A 25182-nucleotide genomic window follows, 5' to 3' on the forward strand; every position below is an offset into this window, starting at 1 on the left:
GTGTTGTGGGGGTTTGCATCACTGTGAAGGTTTATTTTAGCCGATGCTGACACAAATTGTTTCACCTTAGGCGTCTTTTTTTTTTTTTTTTTTTTTTTTTTTTTTTTTTTTTTTTTTTTTCATTGAGCTTTATGGTAAACTAAGCAATGAACTCGCATTGTTTGTCTCATTCGAAAATTTGTCTTAATCGAGTTCATCTTAGCTGGAGTTTACTGTACTTTGTTTTTAGCGCAAAGTCTTGGTGCTGTAGTTTCTAGCCAGCCAAGCAGCCAACCATTTTAGCACCTTGGTGGTTTGAAATCAAGCAAGCATGTCATAGGGCATGATATAAAGAAATTCAGTGTGTTAACTGTTCCTCGTGCCAATATTTCAAGTGAAAAGAGAACAACCTAAGCATGCATTGTTTATTAGACTGTTTTGTCATAAGATGCCCAGCAGTGCCCTGAGTTATCGCAGCAGGTACGGTTTGGTTTTTAGTTACTGTTGACTAGCATGTGCAGAATCTCACAAGATGGTTAGTAATTCTTTCTAGGTCCCTAATGCCGTAACTATTTGCAAGGGGGTGAAGCATTGTGTGACATCAGAAAAACTACTTAGTCGGTGACCATGCCACTGAAAACTAGTAATAGAAAACCTTGCAAAGGGCAAAATATGACAATTGCGCTGTACAAGGTAGGGAAATGTATTACCAGTATGAAAGTATAGAGAAAATGAAGAAGAAAATGCTTCTACATGGTCATTGAGCACAGTGACATGTTTTTCTGAGCTGTTGTGGATAGTATATATGACATCTAGGAAAAGGTACGCATGTGATCACACTGCTTCGACTCTGTAAACACTTGTCACTTTCAAGAAGCTTCTATGTTTCTATGTGGCCTTACTGCCAATGAAAAATGCTCAGAAAATGTTGCTTACCAGTAGCCTATTTTGAAAGACTGATGGAAAATATGCTGAAAAAATTCTGCTTGCCACTTTGTAGGTAACTGCACAATGATGCATTCAGTGTCCAAATTCTTCTCCACTCTCAACAGCTATTGATGCCTGTCCAACAAAAGAGTACAGCCTTCATCTGCTTGTTTCTACCATAAAAGGGGACCTGATGAATGTCTACATTGACAACAGTAAGTTGTAAGCATGGCTACATTGATTGGAAATGTCTCATTCATAATGTTTGTCTCCTTGCTTGTTGACCACTTTATCCTCTCTGTCCCAGATCTGAACATCAAAAGTGAGAGACTTAGCATTGAGCTGCCTTGGATGCTACAGCCCATTGGCCTGGCTCTTTCACCTAGCGGCATCTACTTCGCAGTTTTTTATCAGTAAGGAATTTGTATTTTGTACAGCATTGAGTCTCGTGGCAGCTGTGGAAAATGAAGAACTTGGAAGGAAACCTAATTTTAAAGTGGGATATGTGATCGTTGAAGGCAGTTAAAGGGACACTGAAGACGATTCCAGTTCAGTTCAGTTCAGGCGTTCAGTCGTGTCCGACTCTTCGTGACCCTATGGACCATGTCACGCCACGCTTTCCGGTCTCTCACTATCTTCTTAACATCACATAGCTTCATCTGCAATGCCTCGAGAATGCCATCTAACCATCGCGTTCGCTGCCTACCCCTTCTCCGGCGACCCTCAACCTTTCCCAACATCAAATCTTTCTCCAGCGACTCCTCTCTTCTCATCAGATGACCAAAGTAGCTGAGCTTTAACTTTAGAATTTGACCCTCCAATGAGCAGTCAGGGTTTATGGTCGACAATATCGACTGATTTGATCTTCTGGCAGTCCAAGGAACTCTTAAGAGTCTTCACCAGCACCACAATTCAAACGCGTCAATTCTTCGGCGGTCAGCCTTTTTCACAGTCCAACTCTCGCATCCATACATCACAACTGGAAAGACCATAGCACGGGTTATACGGATCTTGGTTGGCAGACTAATGTCTCTGCTCTTTACTAGGCGGTCAAGGCTAACAATTGCTCTCTTTCCCAGAAGCAGGCGTCTCCTAATTTCATGGCTGCAGTCTCCTTCCGAGGTAATCTTGGCGCCCAAGAACAGAAAATCTGTCACAGCTTCCACTTCTTGTCCATTGATGCTCCAGGACTTGATAGGGCAAGACGCCATGATCTTCGTCTTTTTAATGTTCAGTTTAAGCCCAAACTTCTCACTCTCTTCTTGTACGCGCATCAGAAGTCTCTTGAGTTCCACTTCACTTTCTGCCATTAAAGTGGTATCATCCGCATATCTAAGGTTGTTGATACGTTTTCCAGCAATCTTCACTCCAGCTGAAGACTCGTCCAGACCGGCCTTCCTCATGATGCACTCTGCATATAGGTTAAATAGGCAGGGCGACAGTATGCAGCCTTGCCTCACCCCTTTCTCAATCGGAAACCAATCAGTAAGACCATGCCCAGTTCTGACTGTGGCCTCTTGCCCTTCATAAAGGTTCCTGAGGAGACAGATGAGGTGAATTGGAACTCCCATCTCTTGGAGAGCTTGCCACAATCTGCTGTGATCTACGCAGTCAAATGCTTTCGCATAAGACGATTCCAGCTGGCCTTTATTCTTAGTAAAAATTGAAATCGTCTTCCCGAACTAGGTGATAATGTTTTGAAAGTAAATGATGGTGTTGCCTGGCTTCAGGCACACGCACGCACAAATCTCTCTCAGCACACTGCAGTTTGCTTGCGAAAATGGGTGTCGACACATTTCATTTTTACAGCCTTTGTTTTTGACTTGCATAAGCTACTATATGTACAAAGTAGCATTTTCGCCGCCATAGTGCAGTAAGTATGTCAACGCAGGCCAAGTTCAGTCTCTCCTCAATGTCCATTTAATAGTTTGCTTTTGACAGTCCCATGCCCGAACTCTGTCATGAGAAGACAGATAAAAATATGTGTCTCAGTCCTGTCATTTATGTTCCTTCTCTGTCCACGTCAGTTCAGGGGGGAAGCTGATTTGAAATCGCGAATGACTGCCATAATATGAACTTTTTTTTTATATATTTGTATCCACTTGCATGCCTCCTTTTCTATGCTGTCCGAAAGTTTCATTGCTGAAATGTGTAGGGAAGTGCGCTAAAAATGTTTTCTCCCTGGCCCGCGTTGGCTCCGCACATCGGGGAAACGCTTGAATAGGCATTTTTCTTCATTGCGGTTTTCTGAATAGGTTATCACTTTGTGAAGTTGATTTCCGAGCCAGTGTTTTATCTCTTTTGGCCTTGTTTGTTCGCACTCCTGGAACAGTACTGCAGATCAAAACATTTTTGTTTTTAAATTTTATTCATTTTAAATTTCTGGTGTGAGACATGTCTACTGCTACTGCATTGCAAAAATCTAAGGCTGAAGACTTGTGCCTCACGGGGAAAAACAAAATCTGAGAATGTCTTGACTCGCAGTATACCAATAGAAACGTAATGAATGCTGAACAAACTTTTTGCCACATTTTGTTAACAGTATGCTTTGCACAACAATATAGAATTGTACTGTAGAGAAAATATTGTTGAGGTATAACCACGAAATTTTGCAAGAATGCTCACACAAATTTATTTTTCAATAACCCCAAAAGGTTCTTTGATATTAGGTCAAAGTAGTGTCAGGTAAGAAAAAGTTTATTTGACCAAGTTGAGAAGAATTACTTTTTAGGCGTGTGTGGCCAGTGAAATTTTGCTGGAATAGTATTCACTCCATTATGTGCTGGCCATCGGCACTCTGTGCAAGTTGCAATGACAAATGGCTTTGTATGCAAGGCAGTGCTACTTTTGCTGCTTTTGTGTGCTGTCTAATGCAAGCCTGTTGTGACGTAGCACAGCTAGGGGCAAAGCGACATTATTTCTTTATAACTACCCAAGCTAACAAATGTCATCCATTGCAGAGCAATGGGCTGATATGAGCACTTGATTTGCTTTGCGTAACTGTTAATGGTGGCAGAAAATGGATCTATCCATGTCCTTCCTGGAGCATGCAGGTCATGGTTTTTTTATATATTGAGCAGCAAGTATGTGTGTGAATGAGCATCATTTTTGTCACATTTTGAATGCTTTTTTCGTAATTCTAAACTCACTTTAGGCGAGCCTACATTAGGAAAATCTGCTGGTGTATTTGGGTATATGCCTGACAATCCCGCCACTACCCAGAATTGTAAGCTAGGACGCAGTCTATATAAAAGCTTTTTGTTGTTTTTATGAAAGAAAAGCAACAAAAACAAATGTATTGGCAGGCGTGCAGCCATGTTTGCTGCATTGTGGTAGTCGGCAGAAAAACGTTTGAAAGAGTATGGTGAGATTTTTATCTCTAATACAAGCACTACACTCAGCTTGTACTGTGCCCTAAAAATGTGCTATCATCACTGTAAAGCTTATCATGGTATTTTCCTGCTTCTTTTCAGCATCATCACTATTGTTCAAGAGAGCATCTTGAAAGAACCAATGCAGGTAAGAACACTGATGCCGCAAGTTGATGGGCAAATGTAGATTGTCCACATAGGACATATTTTGAACTTGTGAATTGGGGAAATCAACATCCCAGAGCAACACTGAAAGCCTTAGGGGAGGCCTTCAGATTAATTTAGACCGCCTGGGGTTCTTTAATGTACTCTGGCATCACGCAGCCTGTGGGTTTGTTTGTATTTCACCTACATCGAAATATGGCTGCCATGGCTGGGATTGCACCTATGACCTTGGGATCAGCAGCTAACCTGGTTTAACCAGGTCTATCATCCTGCCCTGTATAATTTGAGCCCAGATTGGCACTGACACTGAAGGCATTGATACTGTGGAGCACTCCTTATTGCTTTTATTAATCTGTTTACATGTTGATGTTACAGCTAATGGTCTTCAACCGGACACATGTGACGGATGTATGCGACCAGCTACTCAACATGGCTCAAAATAGCAGCACAGCATCAGACGTGCAGCTGGCAGATGCGACTGACTGCCTTGATCGCATCTACTCGTATGCCTGTGGCAAGGGATGCCTGCCCGAGAGGCTGCAGTTGTATGTGACAGATGTAGCTTCGCTGGCATCGCTTGACCAAGTTTCCAGATGTGGCCTGCAGCTCTTCTGGTAAGATGCTTCTGCTGTCGCATGCTGTGCCTACGCAAAGCATACTGCTTTCACCCATGTTCTCTGCTGGTTCGTTTGGTGCACATATAAAACTGAAAAAGCAAAGTAAGTGAGATGATCAAGTGCCTTTAGCATAACTTACTTTTGACTTCGCTTAAAGCTTTCCATGTAGTGTAGTTTACAAGTTTTTCATTGAAATCTGTCACATCGTAATGACAGAGACACTTTTTTCTCCAGAAACAGTTTTTATAAGCTGCAAAAGGACAAAAACTAAAATAAGATACACTGAAGCTCCACTGTTGCATTCCCAAGTGCTGGGTTTCCCCGCTGTTATGTTTCCGTTAGGCAGCCCATCCAAGGTACCATAGAAACCCGTAAAATACACTCGGCTGTTACATCACAGTGTGGCAGTATTCTCTCTAGCTCACAAACCTCACATTGCGATAGTAGTGATCTGCCCCTTGCTGGATTTCGACAGCCTATGTTTAGCGCGCATGAACTGTGTCGGTAGGCAGGCTAAATGACTCCAGACTCGATTGGTGCGCGGCCACCACCCTGTTCGGAAACTTGCTGCATGTTGCGCCCACATCGATGCTGAGCACGTTTAACGGGCGGCAAGAATCTTTTTGCAACTGTTGGCGCATTTTTTTTTTTAACTACCTAACCTAATTCATGTTGGCACACTTCATTGCCGCAGCGGTATGAGCACAAATCACCTAAGGCATGAAAATAAAACTTCCGCTTTTGAATAGCTGCTTAGACAGATGGAAAGCCATCGCAGGGCATTTGGGATGATCTGTGTACATGAATGGCCACGACAGCTACAAAGCCTTTCAAATTTCAGATAAGTGTACTGCTTGTATGGGAAGCTCTAAAAATGAAAAAAGAAACACTGCAGGCAATGTACCTCTCGTGCACACTTCCCGCCTACTACTTTTCTTGTCTCTTACAATTTATTTCCGTGGTCCCTTGAAGAAAGTAACAGCAGGGTACTACTATAAGTTTTCCTGTTACTGGCCGATTTTGCAAATAAACTGCCTGGCTGGTCTTCTTTTTTTCTTTTGTTCTCAAAAGTACTACTTCGTGATGCAAGCTGCTAAATGCAAAAACCAGGTAGAGTGTTAAGCCAGCATAACAACAGAATAGCAACAAATGAAGAAAAAAAAAAGTCTGAGTAGTGCAGATTCGAACCCAGGTATATCTCATGGGAAGCAGGTGCGGAACCCCTCTTCTGTTGCCACAGCCAACCACACCGTGTTTTTACCGCCACTTCCTCATGTTGTATACTGCATGTTGTATTTCGCAACGTCCATCCTTACACAATACAACCAAACGCACAATTATTTTTGTTGCACTGTTCAATTGTGATACATATGCCTTTTCCCACTTTTGGAGTGTTTTCTTCATCAAGTCTGCACAGTGATACTTTTCTTCGTGTCATATATTAAGACAAAAAAAAATTATGTATTTGACTGACTGTCTTAATAGCTGCAGTTTAGTGTTCAGTATAGCAGAATCGTTTAAATAGTTCAATTAAAGCAACTTTTTTTTTTTTTTTTCAAAAACTCTTCATAATCACCTATTTTATTCTATGGTATTGAAAAAGTTATGAAAAAGAGGAACGTAAACATATGCAAGCCACATTTTCAAAAGCATTATACCTCATTTCTTACATTCTGAAATAATATTATGCTGCAATGTATTATTTTTAAATTCATGCTCTCTATGCTTTTTCTAAATTTTTATTGCCAATAGTTTGCACAAAAATTTTTGAAGTAGTGTATACATACAACCTCACCTTCGTGAAGCATAAGTGTAACACTAAGAGCTACATAAGGAAGCAAATGTGCACGTGTGTGTAGGATGCTAAGGAAATATTTAGCGGGGCTAAAAGACTAGTAGAGAGATCAAGGTGGTCAAGGCTGAAGTACTGGAGATGAGAGGGCAAGTAATTGTGGAAGCTAAAGACTACGCAGGTTTGTAGATGTCACTGCGTACAGCATGTGCTCCAGCACTTGAGCTGTGTGTGGACATGAATTAATTCCTGGGTTGCAGATAGCTCACTGTACTTGCAGACAGTTTTCTTTTTTTTTTTTTTCTTAGTAATGAAGGGAAGGCTGCTGCAGGGCAGGAGTTGTAACTGTATCATTCTGTCAAATAGGTTTGGCCACACGGCAGTGCATCTGGGCACTTGACACGTTGCTCTCCCCACAGTCCCATCGTTCAGTCGCTTACATGTCTTAAGCAACAAACATTGACACAGTAACATATTTCAAGAGAAACAGTGCTTGCTTACATCTTTACATTGTAGTTATAAGATAATGTAACTTGATAAAAGTGGCGCAGAGAACACTGCATTGCTGTCCCTCACAAGAATTTCGTACTGTACCATAATTCTGAACTTTTGCTGCTCAATGCAAAAAAAAATTACTTATGGCAAGTTCTTGTTTAGATCCGCTTAATGCTTTAGCTTTGAATTCAGAGTAAGTAAGAGGGGAAAGATTACGCATAACTGATGCACTGGAGAGTGTTAGGGCCTTCTTTTACTAAGTGCACTGTCTGCTGTCCACATTTTTTGCAGTTTCTTGAAGAGGGTGGCATTGGCCGTGGCCAAATCTGACGTGTCGGTAAGCCACACTTTTCAAAGCTATTGTAGTGCAGACCTGGAAGGCTAGTCAGGTATTTGCATCTGTTATATGCTGTGTTGTCTTTCATTTCAAAGGCATTTCACATCGCGCATTCTTTGCGTAAAAGTTATGAATACAGCGTTTATTTTTCTGTACAGCGGCAAAAGGGAAAGGAATTGCTCTGGCTGCATAATAAGCACAGATTTTTCATGTCCTTAGTGTCCTCTTAGGTCTGGAATTATGAATGCACCTTTTTTCCCTCGAAGCCACTGACCGGCCTTGAAGGAAGTGCAAAAATTCCCTCTGTTCCAAGTGACATACTTGCACAGTAGTGCGAGATGACAGGCCAGCTTTTGTATTGCTTGCACATGTTTCCAGCAAAGAAAGTGAATTCAGCTCATTTTTACAGAATTTCAACACGTTAGATTTAATGTAATAATGCAATAGGCAAAAAAACACTGACACATTTAATATTAGTATGGAATAAACACAAGTTGCCACATGCATAGGTTTTCTGAAAATTGTAAAAACTAGTGATGTTCATTTATTGAAATTTGCAAATATAAATCAAATACGAATATGGCAAAAAAATGCCTTCAAATATCGAATATCTGATTAGTGAAGAAAAATAAAAATGAAAAAATAGCAAACATTGTTCGTCTTATTTACTTTGGAATTCACATGGTATTTGTAAATAAAGTTAAACTAGAATTACATAGAATTGTATATCTTACTGAAAAACCTGGTTAGAAATTTTATACAAGATTCCTTATAATGCTTTATTGTACAAGATAGGCCCGCATGAAACTAGATGGAGCTGTCATATCACTGCTGAATACAGTAAACTGTCATTAATTCAGCCTTCAAAGAGACCAGAATAAATGTCCGATTTAAGCGAAATCTCTACTTATCGAATGGACCTGAAAAAAACTGCCAAAAACCGTTTGCATCGCAGTAATTCTATCTGATGGACACCTGCATGCCAGTTGCCTGCAATTGAGACTGAACCTAAATGAGAAAAACGTTTTTTCCCAGTTTCAAGCACTTCGCTTTCCGTGGTCCCCGTCGCCTTTTGGGGATACTATTTCACTGCACAGTCATGCAACCAAGCATCGCGGTGGAGCAAGCAGTGCAGTGCAACTGCAGTAAATTCAGAAATGTTTTGCTTATTCTGCAATTTTTGAATATTTTAATAATAAAAAATTCCAAACACTAGTTTTTCAAATATGATTACAAATCAAATAACAAACATTAGATTTGTACTTCAAATTTCAGATGCTTGCACACCCCTAATAAAAGGAACCAGTCTTCAGTTGCTGTTTTTTTTTTTTTTCATTTTTTTTATTCGACTTATCATAACTATATATAAATGCATAATAGTATCAGCTTTTAAACAGTTTTAAGGTTTTTTTGAGGCTTCACAGCTGTGCCGGAACCCTGGCTGCAATGTGGAGGTGGAACTTTGTACTGTCTTGTCAGTAAGCGAAAGGACAACCATCCTGCAGCCCTCATTTTTGGGTGTTTTTTTTTTTTTTTTTCTTTTTTGCAGGATGATGACATGGAAAGGGCATTAGAGGATGATGACCTGAAAAGGGCATTACAGGAGCTCTTGCATCGGCACATCGTGACTGTGATAAAAACCTGTGATGCCAGCCACCTCAGCGATCGTCAGAAGACATCTGTGCAGCATTTTTACCATCACCTGACCACCTCTGGTGTGGCCACAGAGGAGCTGGTCTCACAACTTTTTGCTCCCGAACCTTTCGCCACTATCGTGGCATCTGTCGTGGAGCAAGGGGCAGTCTTTGGCAAGTGCCCAGTGTGCGGGGACGGTGTGCCATTCACAGCTCTCAGTGAGGGGACTTGCGGGCAAGGCCATCGGTTTGGCCGGTGCATGCACTCAATGCTTGTGTGTGAGGCGACTCCTTTCAGGCGCTGCAGCACGTGCAGAGTGTTCGCACAGCGTGAGCCTGTCTGGACAAACAGCACGACCTGTGTATATTGTGGCAAGGGACTTTTGTGACTTCGCCCATCAGTGTGGATAAGCCTTTGCGAGCTGATCACATGCCTTGTACATGATTCCAGTGTGAAAATTTTTGAAGGATTTCATGAATGCAGGGTGTCTAGCAACCGGGAAAACCGGGAATTGTCAGGGATATTTCATGCACCGGGAAAAATCGGGGAAATGTCAGGGAAACCATCAAAAATTTCGCCAAGTCAGGGAAAATGGCACTATATATTCTGCAGTGCATTTTCATTTTAAGCTGGCATACAGCAAGTATGTTATTCATGCCGATTTTTTTTTTTCTGAGCGCGCGGCCCCCAACGCGACCGCGCCGCAAGGTGAGGCACGATATATTCCTTTGACGCCAGCGCATGGTTGAGCTGCCACAATAGAAGAACCAATACGCACGTGAGTTGGGTACTAAATAAAACATGCGGGAGTGCTGCGTGAGAGTAGCACGCGACAAAAAGCAGGAATAATTGCGTCGGCAGCAGCCAGCGCGAAAGCGATCGGCGAGCTGAGCTACAGCTGAGGTCCGTTGTGACACTCCAGCGGTTGACCGCTCACATCTTCGCGATCTCGCCGCAGGTTTCGCACTTCATGTGCGCGATAAAATTGCTTAACATGTTCATGCCCATAATCACAAACACGGTACCGGCATCGCATTCCGCGCTAACGCTGAGGTGAAACTCGCATTGGGTCAGGGACTTTCCTGACAGAACGGCAGTGCGCCGGCTCCGCCGTAGTAGTACGCAGCGGTGGCGTCAACTCAAAGTTTACCGTGATCCGGGATGCAATTTGCATGCAGTTCGAGCTGTAATTTTTACCCGCGATGTCCATCGAACAGCGTGGTTGATGTTCCTTGCACATCTAACAAGTCTGGCACCGTCTGTTACTTGCGGCCGGCATCTTCTGGTTTTTGTTCCACGCCTGTTTCTTATGGCTTCCAAAGGTTCGTTGCATGCACGGTTACAATCTACTGCTTTCTGGCACTTCGATCGCAAGGCAAAAAATTATGTGGGATTTTAGCGACTAAAGTAGTGAAAGGCGAAAGCTTGAGAAGTCTCATCTTGTCTAGCGTTCCTGCCATCTGCAATCCCACACTTAAATGCTCGCCAAGGAACACCACGCGACAGGAGTGATGGCGTACCATCCAAACGCACACTTGTCGGAGAAAGTAGGGTGCCTAGCCCATTTTTTCTCCCTATATCTTATTATTTTACATTGGTTAACTATACCGTCATTCTATTTATTGAATTTTTCTTTCTGCATTACTAAAATTATGTCGTTTTTCTGCTTTTAAGCCACCAATCTTCCAATCGTTTTTTGCTAGCTTCCACTGCAGGTTCATTCACCCGGCCACTGGTATCTCTAAACCTCAGAGCTTCAGGAAGAGTGACTGCGCCTGCATCGACTTCCGGATGGATACCATTACATTCGAGTATAATATGGTTAATTGTTTCTGTGGATTTACCACATACTGCACATGTATCATCTTCCTTGTTAAATTTCTTTTTGTAGCTGCGTGTTCTAAGACACCCTGATCTAGCTTCAAAAAGTAGGGCACATACTCTTGCATTATCAAACAAAGCTTCCTTTCTGATCTGACTTTTCCACTTTCGGTATATTTTCACATTGTTTTCCATCGGATTTCTCCAATTTTTACCTTCTGTGTTTTTCACCTGTTGCTCAACGCTCTTTATTTCTTCATCCTTGTGACCAGCATATTTACTGGTTAGTTTCCTCATTCTTTTCCTCCATTGTGAGTCAACGCTTTTTAGGTATAGGTATTTAAATACTTTAGCTGCCCATCTGTTACTGTCCAATTTCTTCAGGCGTTCCTCATATAATATTTTACTCTGAACTTCCTGTACTTTAAGAGATGCCCAGCCCATATCTCCCTGTACCGCCTCATTTGTGGTTTTGCCATGGGCACCCAGTGCTAATCGTACGACGGCTCTCTGATTTATTTCTAATGCCAACTTTCTAATTTTAAATGTAAAACCGCATTTCCGAAAGTAAGCCCGGGCACCATAATTCCTTTCCAAATACCCCTCAAAACCTCATACCTGTTGTATCCCCACAATGCCTTATGCTTCATTATTCCGGCATTTCTTCGCCCTTTTGCCTTAAGTGATTGCTTATGCTTTTCAATGTATGCCAATCCTTCGTTTACCCATACCCCGGGATATTTATATTCTGCCACTCTGGGTATTTCATGGCCACGTATTAAGGCAAAAGCCTTTAATGGCTCATGCTGTCGTGGACAAAGTGAGTCCCGCTTTTGCGGCGTTCTGATTGGCCGAGGCGGGATGCGTCCCTGCCATCTGCAATACCACATTTGAACAGGCGCCAAGGAACGCCACGAGGCAGGAGCGATGGTGTACCGTCCAAACTCACACTTGCCGGAGAAAGTGTTAGATACTGCGCCTTTCCTTTCCTATAAACCAATTATAGTTGTATGTAGCACTGCAACGAACGCCGATAACAGAAGTCTCATTTTGTCTAGCGTTCCTGCCATCTGCAATCGCACACTTGAACGCTCGCCAAGGAACGCCACGCGACAGGAGCGATGGTGTACCGTCCTAACGCACACGTGTGTGTCGCAGAAAGTGTGACAGATACTGCGCCTTTCCTTTCCTGTAAGCCAATTACAATTATATGTAGCACTGCAATCAATGCCGACAAGAGGCTAACGATGGGAGGCAAATTATAGGATAGGAAGGATAGACTTTTGCCATTCTCCTCTTAAGAGACATCTAAGAGACCCTTTCATTTTTTTAGGACCCTGATCAGTTGAGCCGTTGAAAATCATCAGACCCGACTTAACTGCCCTAATACTGAAGCCTAGTGTCCCCTTTGTCTCCACAATACTTAACCAGAGTTTGCAATTCTTCCTGACTTTCTGCTAGCAGCACAATATCGTCTGCATACATTAAACCGGGGAGGCGCTACTCTACCGCCGTTCCGCCTAATCTATATGACAGGTTAAAACCTAGGTTGCTTTCTTCTCTAGGGTGCCTCAATGCGCGCGCCCCCCTCCGCCGCTCCGGAGGGCGCGCATGCATCGAGGCGCCCTAGGAGAAAGTTTAACGGATACTGCGCCTTTCCTCCAGAAGTCTCATCTTCTCTAGCGTTCCTGCCATCTGCAATCCCACACTTGAATGCGCGGCAAGGAATGCCACGCGACAGCCGCCGCAAAAGCAGGGCACACTTTGTCCGCGACAGTATGAGCCATTAAAGGCTTTCGCCTTAAAACCTCTGCTACAACGCTGCACAAAGCGATGCATCGAGATACACGAGCGCAAACGGAGACGCACATGAAGCAGCGGCCACGGTGGCAAATGCAAAACAAGAAAGAAAAATGACGTGCCAATCGCGCCAACCAATGGGAGACGTGGAACGGAGCTCTTGAAAAGCGCGCAGCGTGAGAGCTAATCGGAGACCATAAACAGCCTTCAGAAAAACGGCGCATGCAGCCATTTTGATATAGCGCAAATTGCACACGAAGAAAACAGCTTTTAAACTACAGTGTACTAGACTAGTACATTATGTTTTAAACAAAGCCTAAGATGTTGGCGATCGGCCGGCTGCACAACGCCTGCAGATCACGCGGGAATTTCAAACAAAATTCCTCTTTTCGGGGGGAAATTTCGTGGCTGCCATGAAGTTTTAAAAGCAGATTTTGTCGCATTTCCTGACCGAATTCAGCGTTAATTGAGTGCAAGTGCTCGAAACGATAAAAATGAGTTTTTCTCAAAATCGATTTTTGAACATTATCGTCTCCCCTTAATTAACCCTACGGCTGTTATCTTTAAGAATTTTCTCTGCAGCAAGTCTTCAACTAATTTTATTTTCCGGCTGATTGCGCATTTATCAACAATCTGAAAGTTTACAACTTAGACGCACTTTCACATAATGGCCGCAGGCGTCGCCACTATTATACACATAGGCACGGACGGCGGTGACCTAGGGTACCTCGCATCGAGGCACCCTATATACACCCGAATTGTGACCAATCATAACCGCCGTTGTTTTTTCTTTTATACATGGGGCCTATAGGAAATTTCGCAACTGGTGGTATCAAAGAGCTCTGCTGAAGCTAGCATCAGTGCGCTTTTAATTTTCAGCAAACTTGCAACATTTTTACCCGCCATGAACACTAATAACAGCCTTTCAGTATTGTAAGCTGCAGAATATGATTAATAAATAGCTTTTTGTTGGGAATTATTCGTCTATGCTCATTATCATCAGCAGCTACATTTTTGAGCTGCTTCACTCGTCAGAGAATTTGATCTGAAATAATCAGGGAAAACCTGGAAAAGTCGGGGATTTTGAAAATAATGGTTTGCTGGACACCCTGGAATGGCACCTGGACTCAGCATTGTGTGCCATCAAGCAATCTGTGGCACCTGTATACAGTTTCTGTAGTTCTGGTGCTAAACACAGTTATACTCTTTCAGAGAAAAAGGTTCACGCTCCACACTGTTTTTTGACCTAAATGATTTTTTATCGTACCTGTTAGAGAGTCTCCCACTGGGCCCGTATGTCAAAATCAATCTCGGCACATTACTAGACGACCCACAGCTGCTCAAGGTCTGGATATATAGTAGAGAAAAAAGAAAAGATGCTGAGCCACAACACAAAACCTGACTTCTCAACATTTTGTTGTCATTGAGCTGGGCAGTCTGATTTCGGTAATGTTAGGCATACCTGTGGGTCATGTTCAAGTTTCAATTTCACAGCCAGCAGGATTGGAGAGGTGCAGACGGAATCTAAAGTTCCCAGGCCACAGGGCTTCTTACCATGTAGTGGGGCATTTACAACATCCCCAAAGTAGGAAATTTGTGTATCTTCTTTGTAGCTTCTTAGATGTCTTCTAAGCATCACAAGTAGTGTTGAACAGCAGACCATATAGCCTAGGAACGTTTGATGCACCCTGTGCATTCATTGATGTCATGCCAAGGACATGGCTGCAGCGCCTGGTTGACAACAGCAGTGCAAGGAGATTATACTGATGCTAGGTTGAACGAATTGGCATTCGGCAATTTTCAGTCCTATTAACCTGTATAGACAAAAGGCCCTAGTGCAAAGCGATGTAAGCAAAGTCAAGCGGATGCTTCACTTTTAAACAGTTCACAGGGCAGTGCAATGGTCTTATTGGTAAAAAAAAAATATGACTTGTTAGCTGGTCTTGTAAAATTGCACAGCATCTGGGGACCTAAAAGGCCCACTGTCCACCCTCCGGTCGAAAATATTTTCTTCCCCGGTGACTGTGACACTTCGCCCCTAGAACGGAAGGCCGCAAAATGTTTTTGAAAAGAGTAACTAATAACGCAGTTACAGCCACCGCAATCACCCGATTCTGTCATGCTTCTCTCCTTCCGTTCCCTCTCAAAGGTTTTTCACTCTCCTGCCCGAGGTCGTCTAGCCTCCGCAAGACAAATTCCCCTTCCTCCGCGTTGGGCGGGAGGTGGGGCGTGGCACTCCGCGAACGCGAAAAAAAAAAAAACGGCCGAGGGAGCGCGCGCCGCTGGATTCGGTCTGGCCGTGGCGAGGGAAAAGCGCGCAGCGAGCGGTAGACACCCATCCTTCTCCCGTCAGTCAGCGAGACGGACCAATGGACGTCGTTCGCGGTACGTACGTCATTACTGTGGCCCGTCGGGCCAGCGCAGGAAACGGGGAAGCTGGCTTCCCAAAGGAGAGCATGAGAGAGCTTTGGATTGTATTTTCGATGCTTTGCGGCGCGCGTGTCACTGTAGCATTTTGCACAGACTATCTCCGGTACCTGATTGAAACACTGGGCTCCTTTGCTTAAAAGGGCCTTCCCTGGACAGTGGCCCTTTAAGCAACACTGAAAACAAACTGAAGTTGCCTTCTGTCAATAAATTACTCGTACAGTCTTTTAAAAGTTACAAGCCATGGGCCTGCTTCTAAACCATGTAGTAGTGCTGCTTTAGCATTTGTGGAAGCGTATCTCATTGGAAAGGGTAAGGCGAAAAATCTTAACCTTTAAGGGATTTGGAACACTAGGAATGCATTATGAGCGGCACTTTATGGCTCAGAAGGAAACCCGCTAGTCTCCAAACTTTGGACAAAGATATTCATTTAGTGACTAATAAAATGGAACACCTAAATGTAAGGTCTGATTTGTTCTGTTTTTGTAGGGTTTAATGTCCCAAAGCAAACGCAGGTTATTATGGACATCATAGTTGAGGGCTGTGGATAATTTCGACCACAGGGGTTCTTTAACTCGACACCACAGAGTACACAAGTGCCTTGCTTTCTGCCTCTATCGAAAAAATGACACTTTAGAAAAAGGCAGACACATTACTACCGCCAGCTCAGTCAAAATGCAGTGCATCAAGAGGAATTTTTTCTTTTTTAAACACAGGGCCTGGAGGCTAGGCTGCTTAAAATTGACTTCCAAAATGATGATTCAGAATGTTGCCGTATCATCCATATCGTTTTTTTTTTTTTTTTAATTTTGAAAATGCATTTCGTGTCGCCTATGCAACGCAAGAAATTTTGCGCAACACATAGCCAAAAGCGAAGCCAGGCAGCCAGAAACGTTGCTAGCCACGCCTCCTAACTTGCACCATTCAGTGGTGTGGAGGTCATGTGGTCCTTTTGCACCACTCGACTGAATGGTTGACAGCAATGAGCAGGCAGAGGGCACGACAGGCGCATTGCTATCTGATGCACGCTCATAGACATGGATAGTGCTGTTCTTGCCCATACATTTTCGCTTTTGCTGGTAATACTATTAATGGCTCATATCTGCAGTTCCCTTGAACCCTATTTTTCATGCATGCATTTTGCTGTTAGCTTAATTACTGATCTGTCAACCTTAATTAGTGTATCTATTATTTAATGCATGCTCATTAGAATACAGTCATAAGCTACCACAGTATGTGAATGATATAAAACCCTACTTTAAACCAAGCCATGCGGAACTGCTTGCGTGGCCTAGAAGCATGTGACCCATTTGTGACCCAAGGGTCCTGGGAGAATTTGGATTCCCATTTGACCCTTCCATCTCAAAGGGGCTACCCGAGATGACAGTTCCTGCCAACTGAGCCACATCCTGCGGTTTCATCACCACACAACCTGCTGGCCAGTTGATGGTCTAACATGTAACCTTTTTGCTTAATGTGACTACGCCAACATCAGATCTGGACAACGGGGCCTTTAATGCTGTTGCATTAAAGAGTTCACTATTTAGTGTTAGTCAACCAACTTGCTAGCTAGCACATCTTAGTGACCCCGCCGCGGTCATGCTGTGGTTAGGGAGCTCTGTGTGCCCAAGGATGCAGGATGGAACCTAGCTGGCCACCATGGCCACTTTTTGGTGGAGGCGAAAAGCAAGGCACCCGTGTGCTGTGGGATGTCAGTGCACTTTAAGGAACCGCAGGTGGTAGAAATTTCCAGAGCCCTCCACTGCGGTGTCTCTCAGTCAGAGTCGCTTTAAGACGTTAAACTCCGCCGGAGTGGCGCAGTGGTTACGGCACTCGACTACTGTTCCCAAGGACGCGAGATCGAATCCCGGCCTCGGCAGCCGCTTTTCGATGGAGGCGAAAAGCAAGGCTGTGCTGTGCGATGTCAGTGAACGTTAAAGAACCCCAGGTGGTCGAAATGGAGTCCTCCACTATGGCGTCTCGTAGCCCGAGTCGCTTTGGGACGTTAAACCCCACAAACCAAACCCCGTAAACAAAACGACAAGCATCTTAGTTGTATCTGATGCACTACATCGCTGACAATTTATTTATTTATTAATGCTATAATCCCACAAGGGATTTTCGCAGGCTGGGTACATTGCTTCTGCGCCACGGCGGGTAGCTCATTATGCATCCCCAAGGTTCCAAAGCATTTGAAGATAAGGACTGGCTGGTATAGACCCTATTCACTATCAAGTTTAGCAGGCGGTAGTTGTGGCAACCCTGTATTGTGGAAACGCCATAACGTTGGTCGGTTCGAAACTAAAAGCACACAACAAAAATGTTTCCGACGCGCCGGCGTCCTCCCTGCTGCGCGCCACTCATTTGTCATTTGTCAGACACTTGAGACGCCATTTGCAACGCCGTCCAACCAGAGCTCGAATTTCACCGACGCCGTGTCATGATTCGCGGTAGGCCCTCTCTCTCTCTTTCCCCCTCTCCGATGTTGCGTTGTGCGTGCCATGGTTGCGAGTAAAGCTGCAATGACGTCACGTGAGTAAGCTCTATAAGGACTCCTCCTTCAAAAAGTCAGTGCGGCAAGCATAGACATCCTGTCATTTGGAAAGGAAGCGACCAGATAACCCCTTAATTTGTAGCAAAAGCTTATAGCTAGGAGCTGAGCTACACTGGGCTAAGTTTGCGCATTCGCTGATGCCTCCAAAAGGCCTCTACTGCGCATGCGCCGTTACCATAGCAACTTATTCAGCCGGAGCCGAGCGCGGTGGCCGCACGACCGCCGGCTCCTCCGCCGCGCAGTTTGACGTAGCACAAGCGGCTACTGCGCATGCGCCGTAATTACCATGGCAACCAGCTGCGCCGTCTTCCAGGTGTTCCGCCGCTGCCCCAGCAAATGCGCGGAGAGGCGTGGAAGGGCAGTTTCCGCATTGGGCATCGCGCTGCCGCTGAGCTGACCGAGTGGAGCAGGATCTGCTGGCATCGCACGCGCAGGCCATGAAAGTGGATTCCGCCTGTACCGGAGTAATTTCGACCACCTGGAAATCTGCACTAACATCGCACATCACACGGATGTGCGCCTCTCAATTTCGCCTCCATCGAAACGCGGCTGTCGGCGGCTTCGCAGCCGCTTTCGCTCCACATTCGGTTCAGCAGCGTTGAACTACAATTTTTAGCTTCAAGGTACAGAACACTACGGATGCATAACGAGCCACACGCCATAGTGCAGACGCAAGTCCCATCTCCTCTAGCTCCGCGTCACCAGCTTGGCACCCGCTGCGGTGGTACAGTACTTAGGGCGCGCGACTGCACGTGCCCAGGGATGCGGGATTGAATCCCGGCCGCGGCGGTCGCACACAGTTGGGATGTCAGTACAAGTTGAAACCACTCAAACTCTATAGTTCTGGCGATCGGTGATGAGAAAAGTTTTCATTGCTTTTCCCGTTTTGCGTTCTTTTCGTGCCAGCCAAAAGCCCGCTAAATTTGATATCCTGTTGTTCAGCTTCTGTTTCGAGAGAAAATAGTTTCCGCGTCTCAGCTATTTTCTCCCTTTAGAGAGAGAGAGAGAAGACTACACCGACATGGACCTCGGGGCGGGGGCTCAGCCATGGGGAGGGTCTCCTTGCCGGCTCTCCTGCGCCGTGGTAGCAAGGTCTTGAAATAAGCCTCTAGTTAGGGCAGGCGTAGGACGATCTTTTGTTAAGGCGGGGGTCCCACTCCGGCAGCGCGAATGTGCCATTTTAGGCAATGTTTGCGTGAGCATTCTGCGCGTTGTTCTTTTTCGAACATCACAATGTAGGCATCATTAGAAAGCTTAATATACTCTCTGTCAAATGATGTGCGCTGCTTTAGTGTGTCAACGTTATCAACTGCATGAGAGGTGGTTTTGCAGATGACAAATTCGCTAGCGTCGTTGATATACCCTACTTCGGATTAGTTTGCTGAAGAAACTGCTGCACTTAGAACAGTTTCCGTTGGCCTACACATAGAATGGGTACTTATATTATGAAACGTGAAGCGTAATTAGTTTTAATTTAATCAGTATTTGATCGGCAGCCTTTTAAACATGGTAAAGCTTGGCTATTTTGGGCACGAATATCTGCGCTTTATCAACGTGTACAGCAGTAAAATTTTTACCACTTCGGGCGCACATTATAATAGTTGAGTGTACGAAGTTTCATCGAAATTTATTCGCTAGTTCGTTTTTAATTACCTTTCCAATTTGAAGATTTCCGTAATACTGCCTCACATCGCATAGCTTGACCAGAAAAACCGCTCATTCTACAGCCTAGGAATCATGCATGGCGAAACTAGAATAGTCGTTATTTGTGAACCATGATCGCAAATTGCGCTTTATACAGTTAGCACGATTATACTGAGCCTTCAAATATAATCAATTTTTCGTACACGACATTCAATCGAGAAGGCCGTCATACTCAACAACGTGAGCCTTGTTTGAGTTGGCTTTTTTTTATATTGTATTACTGTAAAATAAAGTTAAAATAAGAAGCACAAACCATGGTGATAATTAGTATTTGCACCTGTATTCGGTCATTAAAGGTTTTTTACTGCTAGCGCCATCTAGGTAAAAGCAGCAAAAGTGTGAGTTCATTCAATTGCCAGGAGAGGCGCGCGTGACTACACTCCTTCAAAGTACTGAAGCTAGTCAAGAAACCTAGAAGTCAGCTTCTCTGCAGTGCAAAAACCCCTTTACCATGGCGGCCAAACCTGTTTTGGGGGCACAAAACAGGTGCAGTGCAGGAGACGTCTATTGTGGTAATAATGGCCACGTACATTTCCTGCACCCCTCTTCTTGTCGCAATTATGGGATTAAGGACCCCTCCGTTTGTGAGTGCCATTCATAACACCTCCCCTGCCCCTACCTCCTCCAGGCTCTCAATAGTGAAGGAATTCTGCTCAACACGTTCGCGCATGACATCAGGCTGGACATAGAAGTATTCTGCGCTGCACCCAACTTCTGCCCTCAAAACAGGTTTGGCTGCCATGGTGAAGGGGTTTTGCTCTGCTGACTTCTAGGTTTCAGCAACCCACCTATACTACTTTTGTGCTGTGAAGTGTTTTGCTTGTTGCTATTTGCATTGCTGTTTGTGAGGTGAGTGTCACACTTTTCAAAAATTCATTGCCTGTCGAAACAACTTCTTTCTGCAGCAGATCCGGTTTCAAACATCCCATAGAGGAAGAATTTCGACAACTCTCTCACCTGATGCAGAGGCTACAATTCATGATATAGAGGAAAGCAGGGAGTGTCAGTGGAGTGAAAGGAATGAATGGATACCTGGAGGCACCACTCGATTGAGAACGTGGTGCGAGACACCGCTGGTTCTTAGCACAAGGAGACGCATCTACTCAAAGTGGAAACACAAACAGTTCATTAGGGAAGGACCGCGGAGTGAAAGTTTTTTTTAGGTGACAAGACATGACATGCACACTACGTGCGTGCACATGTTTTGCGCGCATACACTGTGGTTTATTCGGGGGCTATTCGCTCGCACGAAGAACCTGCACATGGTCACCGCATCACCCTTTGCACCCCTGCATTGTGTGCGAACAGTGGACGCTCGCCTGCAGTGCTAAGCCGCTAACCTTCACGCCCAATCGCTGAGGGGCTTTGCGCTATTTTGTGCTTTTCTGAATATGCTTCTGGCCCTGTACTTTTTCCCTCACGCATTCGTATTTCGCCAGGCGCTTCAGGCTCGGATAGCAAGTGACACGGCTAGCAAAATCCAAACAGAATGCGCAGAATCTTCCGGTAAATTTACATGTATCGGGCTTGCTTTTCGGCTGGCGACAAAAGTGCAAATTTATCAAAATTAAGACATGCCTTGACAGATTGCAGGTTGCTTGGACGAGGTTCTTCATCCGTGCGCGCAGTTGGTCCAGTGGTATTTCTCGCAAAATGTAGACATTATGTGTTTGACAGCGAGTGCTACGGATATCGCCACGTTATGCTGCATGGTGTGCTGGCAAAATGCTCGCACGTGACATCACGATACGCCAGCTGGCATACCACGCGTATGATCCACCGTTTAGATGCTATGTGCGTCATGCGACTCTCAAATATTGGTCGAAAAAGGAATAGGACAGTAGACCAAAATAAATAGTTTCGGCCGGCGGTATCGAGTGGTTGTCTCCTTCACATCTCCGTTGGTGCGTGCTCTGTTCCCTAGAGCTTTCAGTGGCACACGTGTGCTTAGGTGCAGCTGTCCTCTCGGAAAGCACCGTTTTGAATGTAGCTTCGCAGCCGCTAAAAGAAATACAACTGCTAAAGGACGACGTCGCATACGGAGTACAGATGAAAAAAAAAAAAAAAAAAAAAAAAAAAAGAAACGAAGGAATTCGACGCTGCTGAACCGAATGTCGAGCGTTAGCTGAAATGAGAATGTACACTGTTTTGGTTCAGTGCTTTTCATGCTTATAAACATTACAAATATGTGCTCATAGATAATCAAAAACCAGACGTCATCACCGATAATCATCGTAATGAAACGTAACAGCCGTTGTACGTCTGTCTAATTGTATTTGGTCACTTACGAAGCGTGTATGGACATCTTCGCAAAGGTGGGACAGTTGACCGCACTACGCTGCGTGGAAAGAGAGAAGTTTCAACTGCAGACAGCGTAACATAAACAAAGTGACACCGAGAGGGCAGCTGGGCGCATTTCACTGTGACAAGAGAAAAGTGTTTGCCTACATGTAAACCGAATTACCGGATTCCTTCGGCGCACACGCAGTGGCATTAGTGGGGCCAAGTAGGGCTAATGCGCGTGCGCAGCCGGCACTCTCTACTTCTCTGTGCGTCTACGCTATGCTCAAAATAGTAAGCCTCGAAGCCGTGGATTCATGTTTCAAGGCCAGGGGTCTGTTTTAATAATAATAATAATAATAATAATAATAATAATAATAATAATAATAATAATAATAATAATAATAATTATTATTATTATTATTATTATTATTATTATTATTATTATAATAATAATAATAATAATAATAATAATAATATATTTAATATATTATTATTATTATTATTATTATTATTATTATTATTATTATTATTATTATTATTATTATTATTATTATTATTATTATTATTATTATTATTATTCAATGCACCGTAAACGCTTTCGCGGACATTTAGTGCATGTGGTGGGTTGACGGAATGAAGCGCGTGTCTGTATCGGGCGGTCGTGCAGAAGAGAGTACTGTTATCCACCGCGGCACACGCACATCGCCACTGTTTTTAGACTGCCGCAATGAAAAAAATCGAACGTATTTATTAGCACAATGACAGCCTCCCTTTACGAGCGCACATGCTCATCCCCGATTAGTCATTGCGGTGAAATCCCAAGCTTTTTGGGTGTTTCTTGCACCTCATTTCGGTTTTGTACCGAAAAAAAAAAAGTAAATAAACGTCGCGTTTGGTTTTGACATAGGACATCGTTTTCTTCACACCTTCGAACACGTCAGTTAGTTTTAGTAAAGTAAGTAGAGGAGGCTCAGAATTTTTGCCTCCGAATGGCTGAATATCGATTGACACCACCGAAATGAAATATGCGACGATGTGTGGAGCGGAAATCACATGACAGTCTGATTCGGCGCGCAGTTTTGACGTCGAGGTCACCAGCGGCATTTTTCTTTTTTTACTGAAAGCATTTCCGATAACAAACATGCAAAGCAATAAAAGAAAATAAAACGAAAGACTAACGCTAGTTGTAATCCTTACTGCTTAGCATCAAGGAGCCACGTGGTCTTACTCAAAAAGATTCAGAAATATAAGCATAGTAGCACAGCTAGCAGTGCGAAAGCAATTCCAAGCAAACACGCAGAAGACACGCGGCAATATCTACCAAGGCAGCAGTTGTTGCTTCCCTCAGGAGATAGGAGCCTGAGCCTTGCACGAAGGTGCATTCACGAACTGGGCTGAACCTGTTCAATCCGTTTCGAAATGATTTTTGATAACAATACCACGTCAATTCGATGTAGACTGTTATATGTCGAGACCTTGCGGTGAAACCCACAGTTGACCGCGTCGAGTTATCGCTATAGCTTCGTTCACACGTGTAGCGAACATCACCCATTTTTGCTGTGCACAGATAACAAATGGCGACCACGCCTTGCAGACAACTTTTTTTTTTTTTTAGTGATAGGAAAACAAATTTCCACTCCTTTGCAATGATAAAATCGGAAATAAATGGGAGGGAATGGAAACATAATGTTCAAAAAACAAAATGACTTGAAACAGCATCGCCGCAGAAGAAACTGCATAAATATTCGCAGCATCTGCCATTTTCTTGGTTTAGAGAAATTGCTTCAAGGGTCTATCAACTTGCATCTTGAGCGTTCGCGAGCATACTTCAGCCGACTGATTGGAAAGTCATTCTAAGGAGTTCTTGTGTGGACAAAAAAAGCAGGAGGATAAGGGTTAGGTGCAACAAGTGGCCCTGAACCAGCTCTGCCATTGTTCAACTCTAATCCTGCTGAAACGCTGCATGGCATAGTGAAACAACAAAACATTGGGGTGAGGTCAACGAATTGCCACCATGATTGATCTCATGATAGAGGAAGAGAGAAGGACAGGGACTGGTCATTTTGGGCAAGGGCTAAAAATATACAGGCACGAGGGACAGGCAAAGCGCTTTGTCCCATGTCTCTCGACATCCCTGCCTCTTTTTTGCGCTTTGTCAAAATGAGCAAACTCCACCAACTAGCCCAAGAAACAGCATTGCAGAGAGACAGTGTGCCTAAAGCTCATAGCCGCTTTTTGTAAGCCTACAAAAGCTAGTAAATTCAGACTAGATTGACCAAAATTGACCAAAATAATCTGGGCATGCACTGGGAAAATGTTTTGTCTAACATGAAAATGAATACATTCCGATGCCTGTGCTGCTTAGCATTCGTCAAGTTTTTTCTCTCAGTGTGGCTATTGAAGAAAGTATAAAGGCATACCACTTCCCCAAAGTACATCCAAAATTGCGTCATGTTGGGGGTAGAAGTGGCGTGGGGTGAAGGGAACTACTGGAATACATAAGCCCCGACTCCAAACACACATGCGTCATGCACTGCCGCGCTAACGTCGTCGCACGCGTCAGCCAAAGCTTATTGTACGATCCCCAGACATGTCAAAAGAATTCCGGGGCTGGCAAATTTCAAATTATGAAATCATTGTCAAGAAACACATGTGCTAGTTGCAAAGCGGCGCATATTTAGATAACTGCTCGTGATGTCGCACTTTTCTGGTCGTCTTATTGCTCAGAATATGTTTATTTATTTATTTTATTTACATTACCCCTCAGGGAGGCATTACATATATTTTGAATATATTTCAGAAATATGTTGCACTCACGCTCTCGAGTGCTGCTAGTATGGCAGTCCGCTTTCTCAACGCACCTTATAGCTAAAATGTCGCAACAACAGCGCAGACTGACTTGAAACTAGAGCTCGCGGTAGTTATTGTAGCTGGAGTACCATTACCAATGTACGCTTACTACCAGCGCTGGTGCATTCGCCTTCATCCCACCTGCTCATGTTGCTGTATATAGCACAAGGAGCTCAATCTAAAACATCAATCTATTCGTTGTGTCGTCTTCTGACCTTGTGCTCCCGTCCACGTTCCGCGCTGTCACCTCAAGATGCATAAGCAACACGCCCAAGCTGCTATTCTAAATAAAAACAAAAATGGGGGAGGGGGAGGAGCGGTTAGCTTACCGTCAACACTATATAGCCTCGTGTGCTTCAATGAAAATGCCTCCACCCCCCCCCCCCCCCCCCCCCCCACCAGGGAAAAAAGAAAGCGGTCAGCGC

The 25182-nt window shown here is 44.1% G+C and overlaps 1 protein-coding gene across 2 annotated transcripts in view; it reads left to right on the forward strand.

Moving 5' to 3' along the window:
* The window catches only part of LOC146199404 (general transcription factor 3C polypeptide 4-like), a 41841-nt gene extending 27926 nt beyond the window's left edge, over positions 1 to 13915 (forward strand). For both annotated transcript variants that reach the window (XM_084594878.1, XM_084594879.1), the window contains 6 exons: positions 1032 to 1121; positions 1214 to 1319; positions 4380 to 4425; positions 4818 to 5056; positions 7638 to 7683; positions 9233 to 13915. In XM_084594878.1, the coding sequence (XP_084451004.1) occupies positions 1032 to 1121; positions 1214 to 1319; positions 4380 to 4425; positions 4818 to 5056; positions 7638 to 7683; positions 9233 to 9706 (1001 nt within the window). In that variant the 3' untranslated portion in view covers positions 9707 to 13915. The remainder of the gene's footprint in view (positions 1 to 1031; positions 1122 to 1213; positions 1320 to 4379; positions 4426 to 4817; positions 5057 to 7637; positions 7684 to 9232) is intronic.
* The last annotated feature ends 11267 nt before the right edge of the window (positions 13916 to 25182 follow it).

The sequence above is a fragment of the Amblyomma maculatum genome, chromosome 2 (assembly GCF_055883805.1).
Source record: "Amblyomma maculatum isolate TAMU_Amacu chromosome 2, ASM5588380v1, whole genome shotgun sequence".
NCBI classification, from domain to species: Eukaryota; Metazoa; Arthropoda; class Arachnida; order Ixodida; family Ixodidae; genus Amblyomma; species Amblyomma maculatum.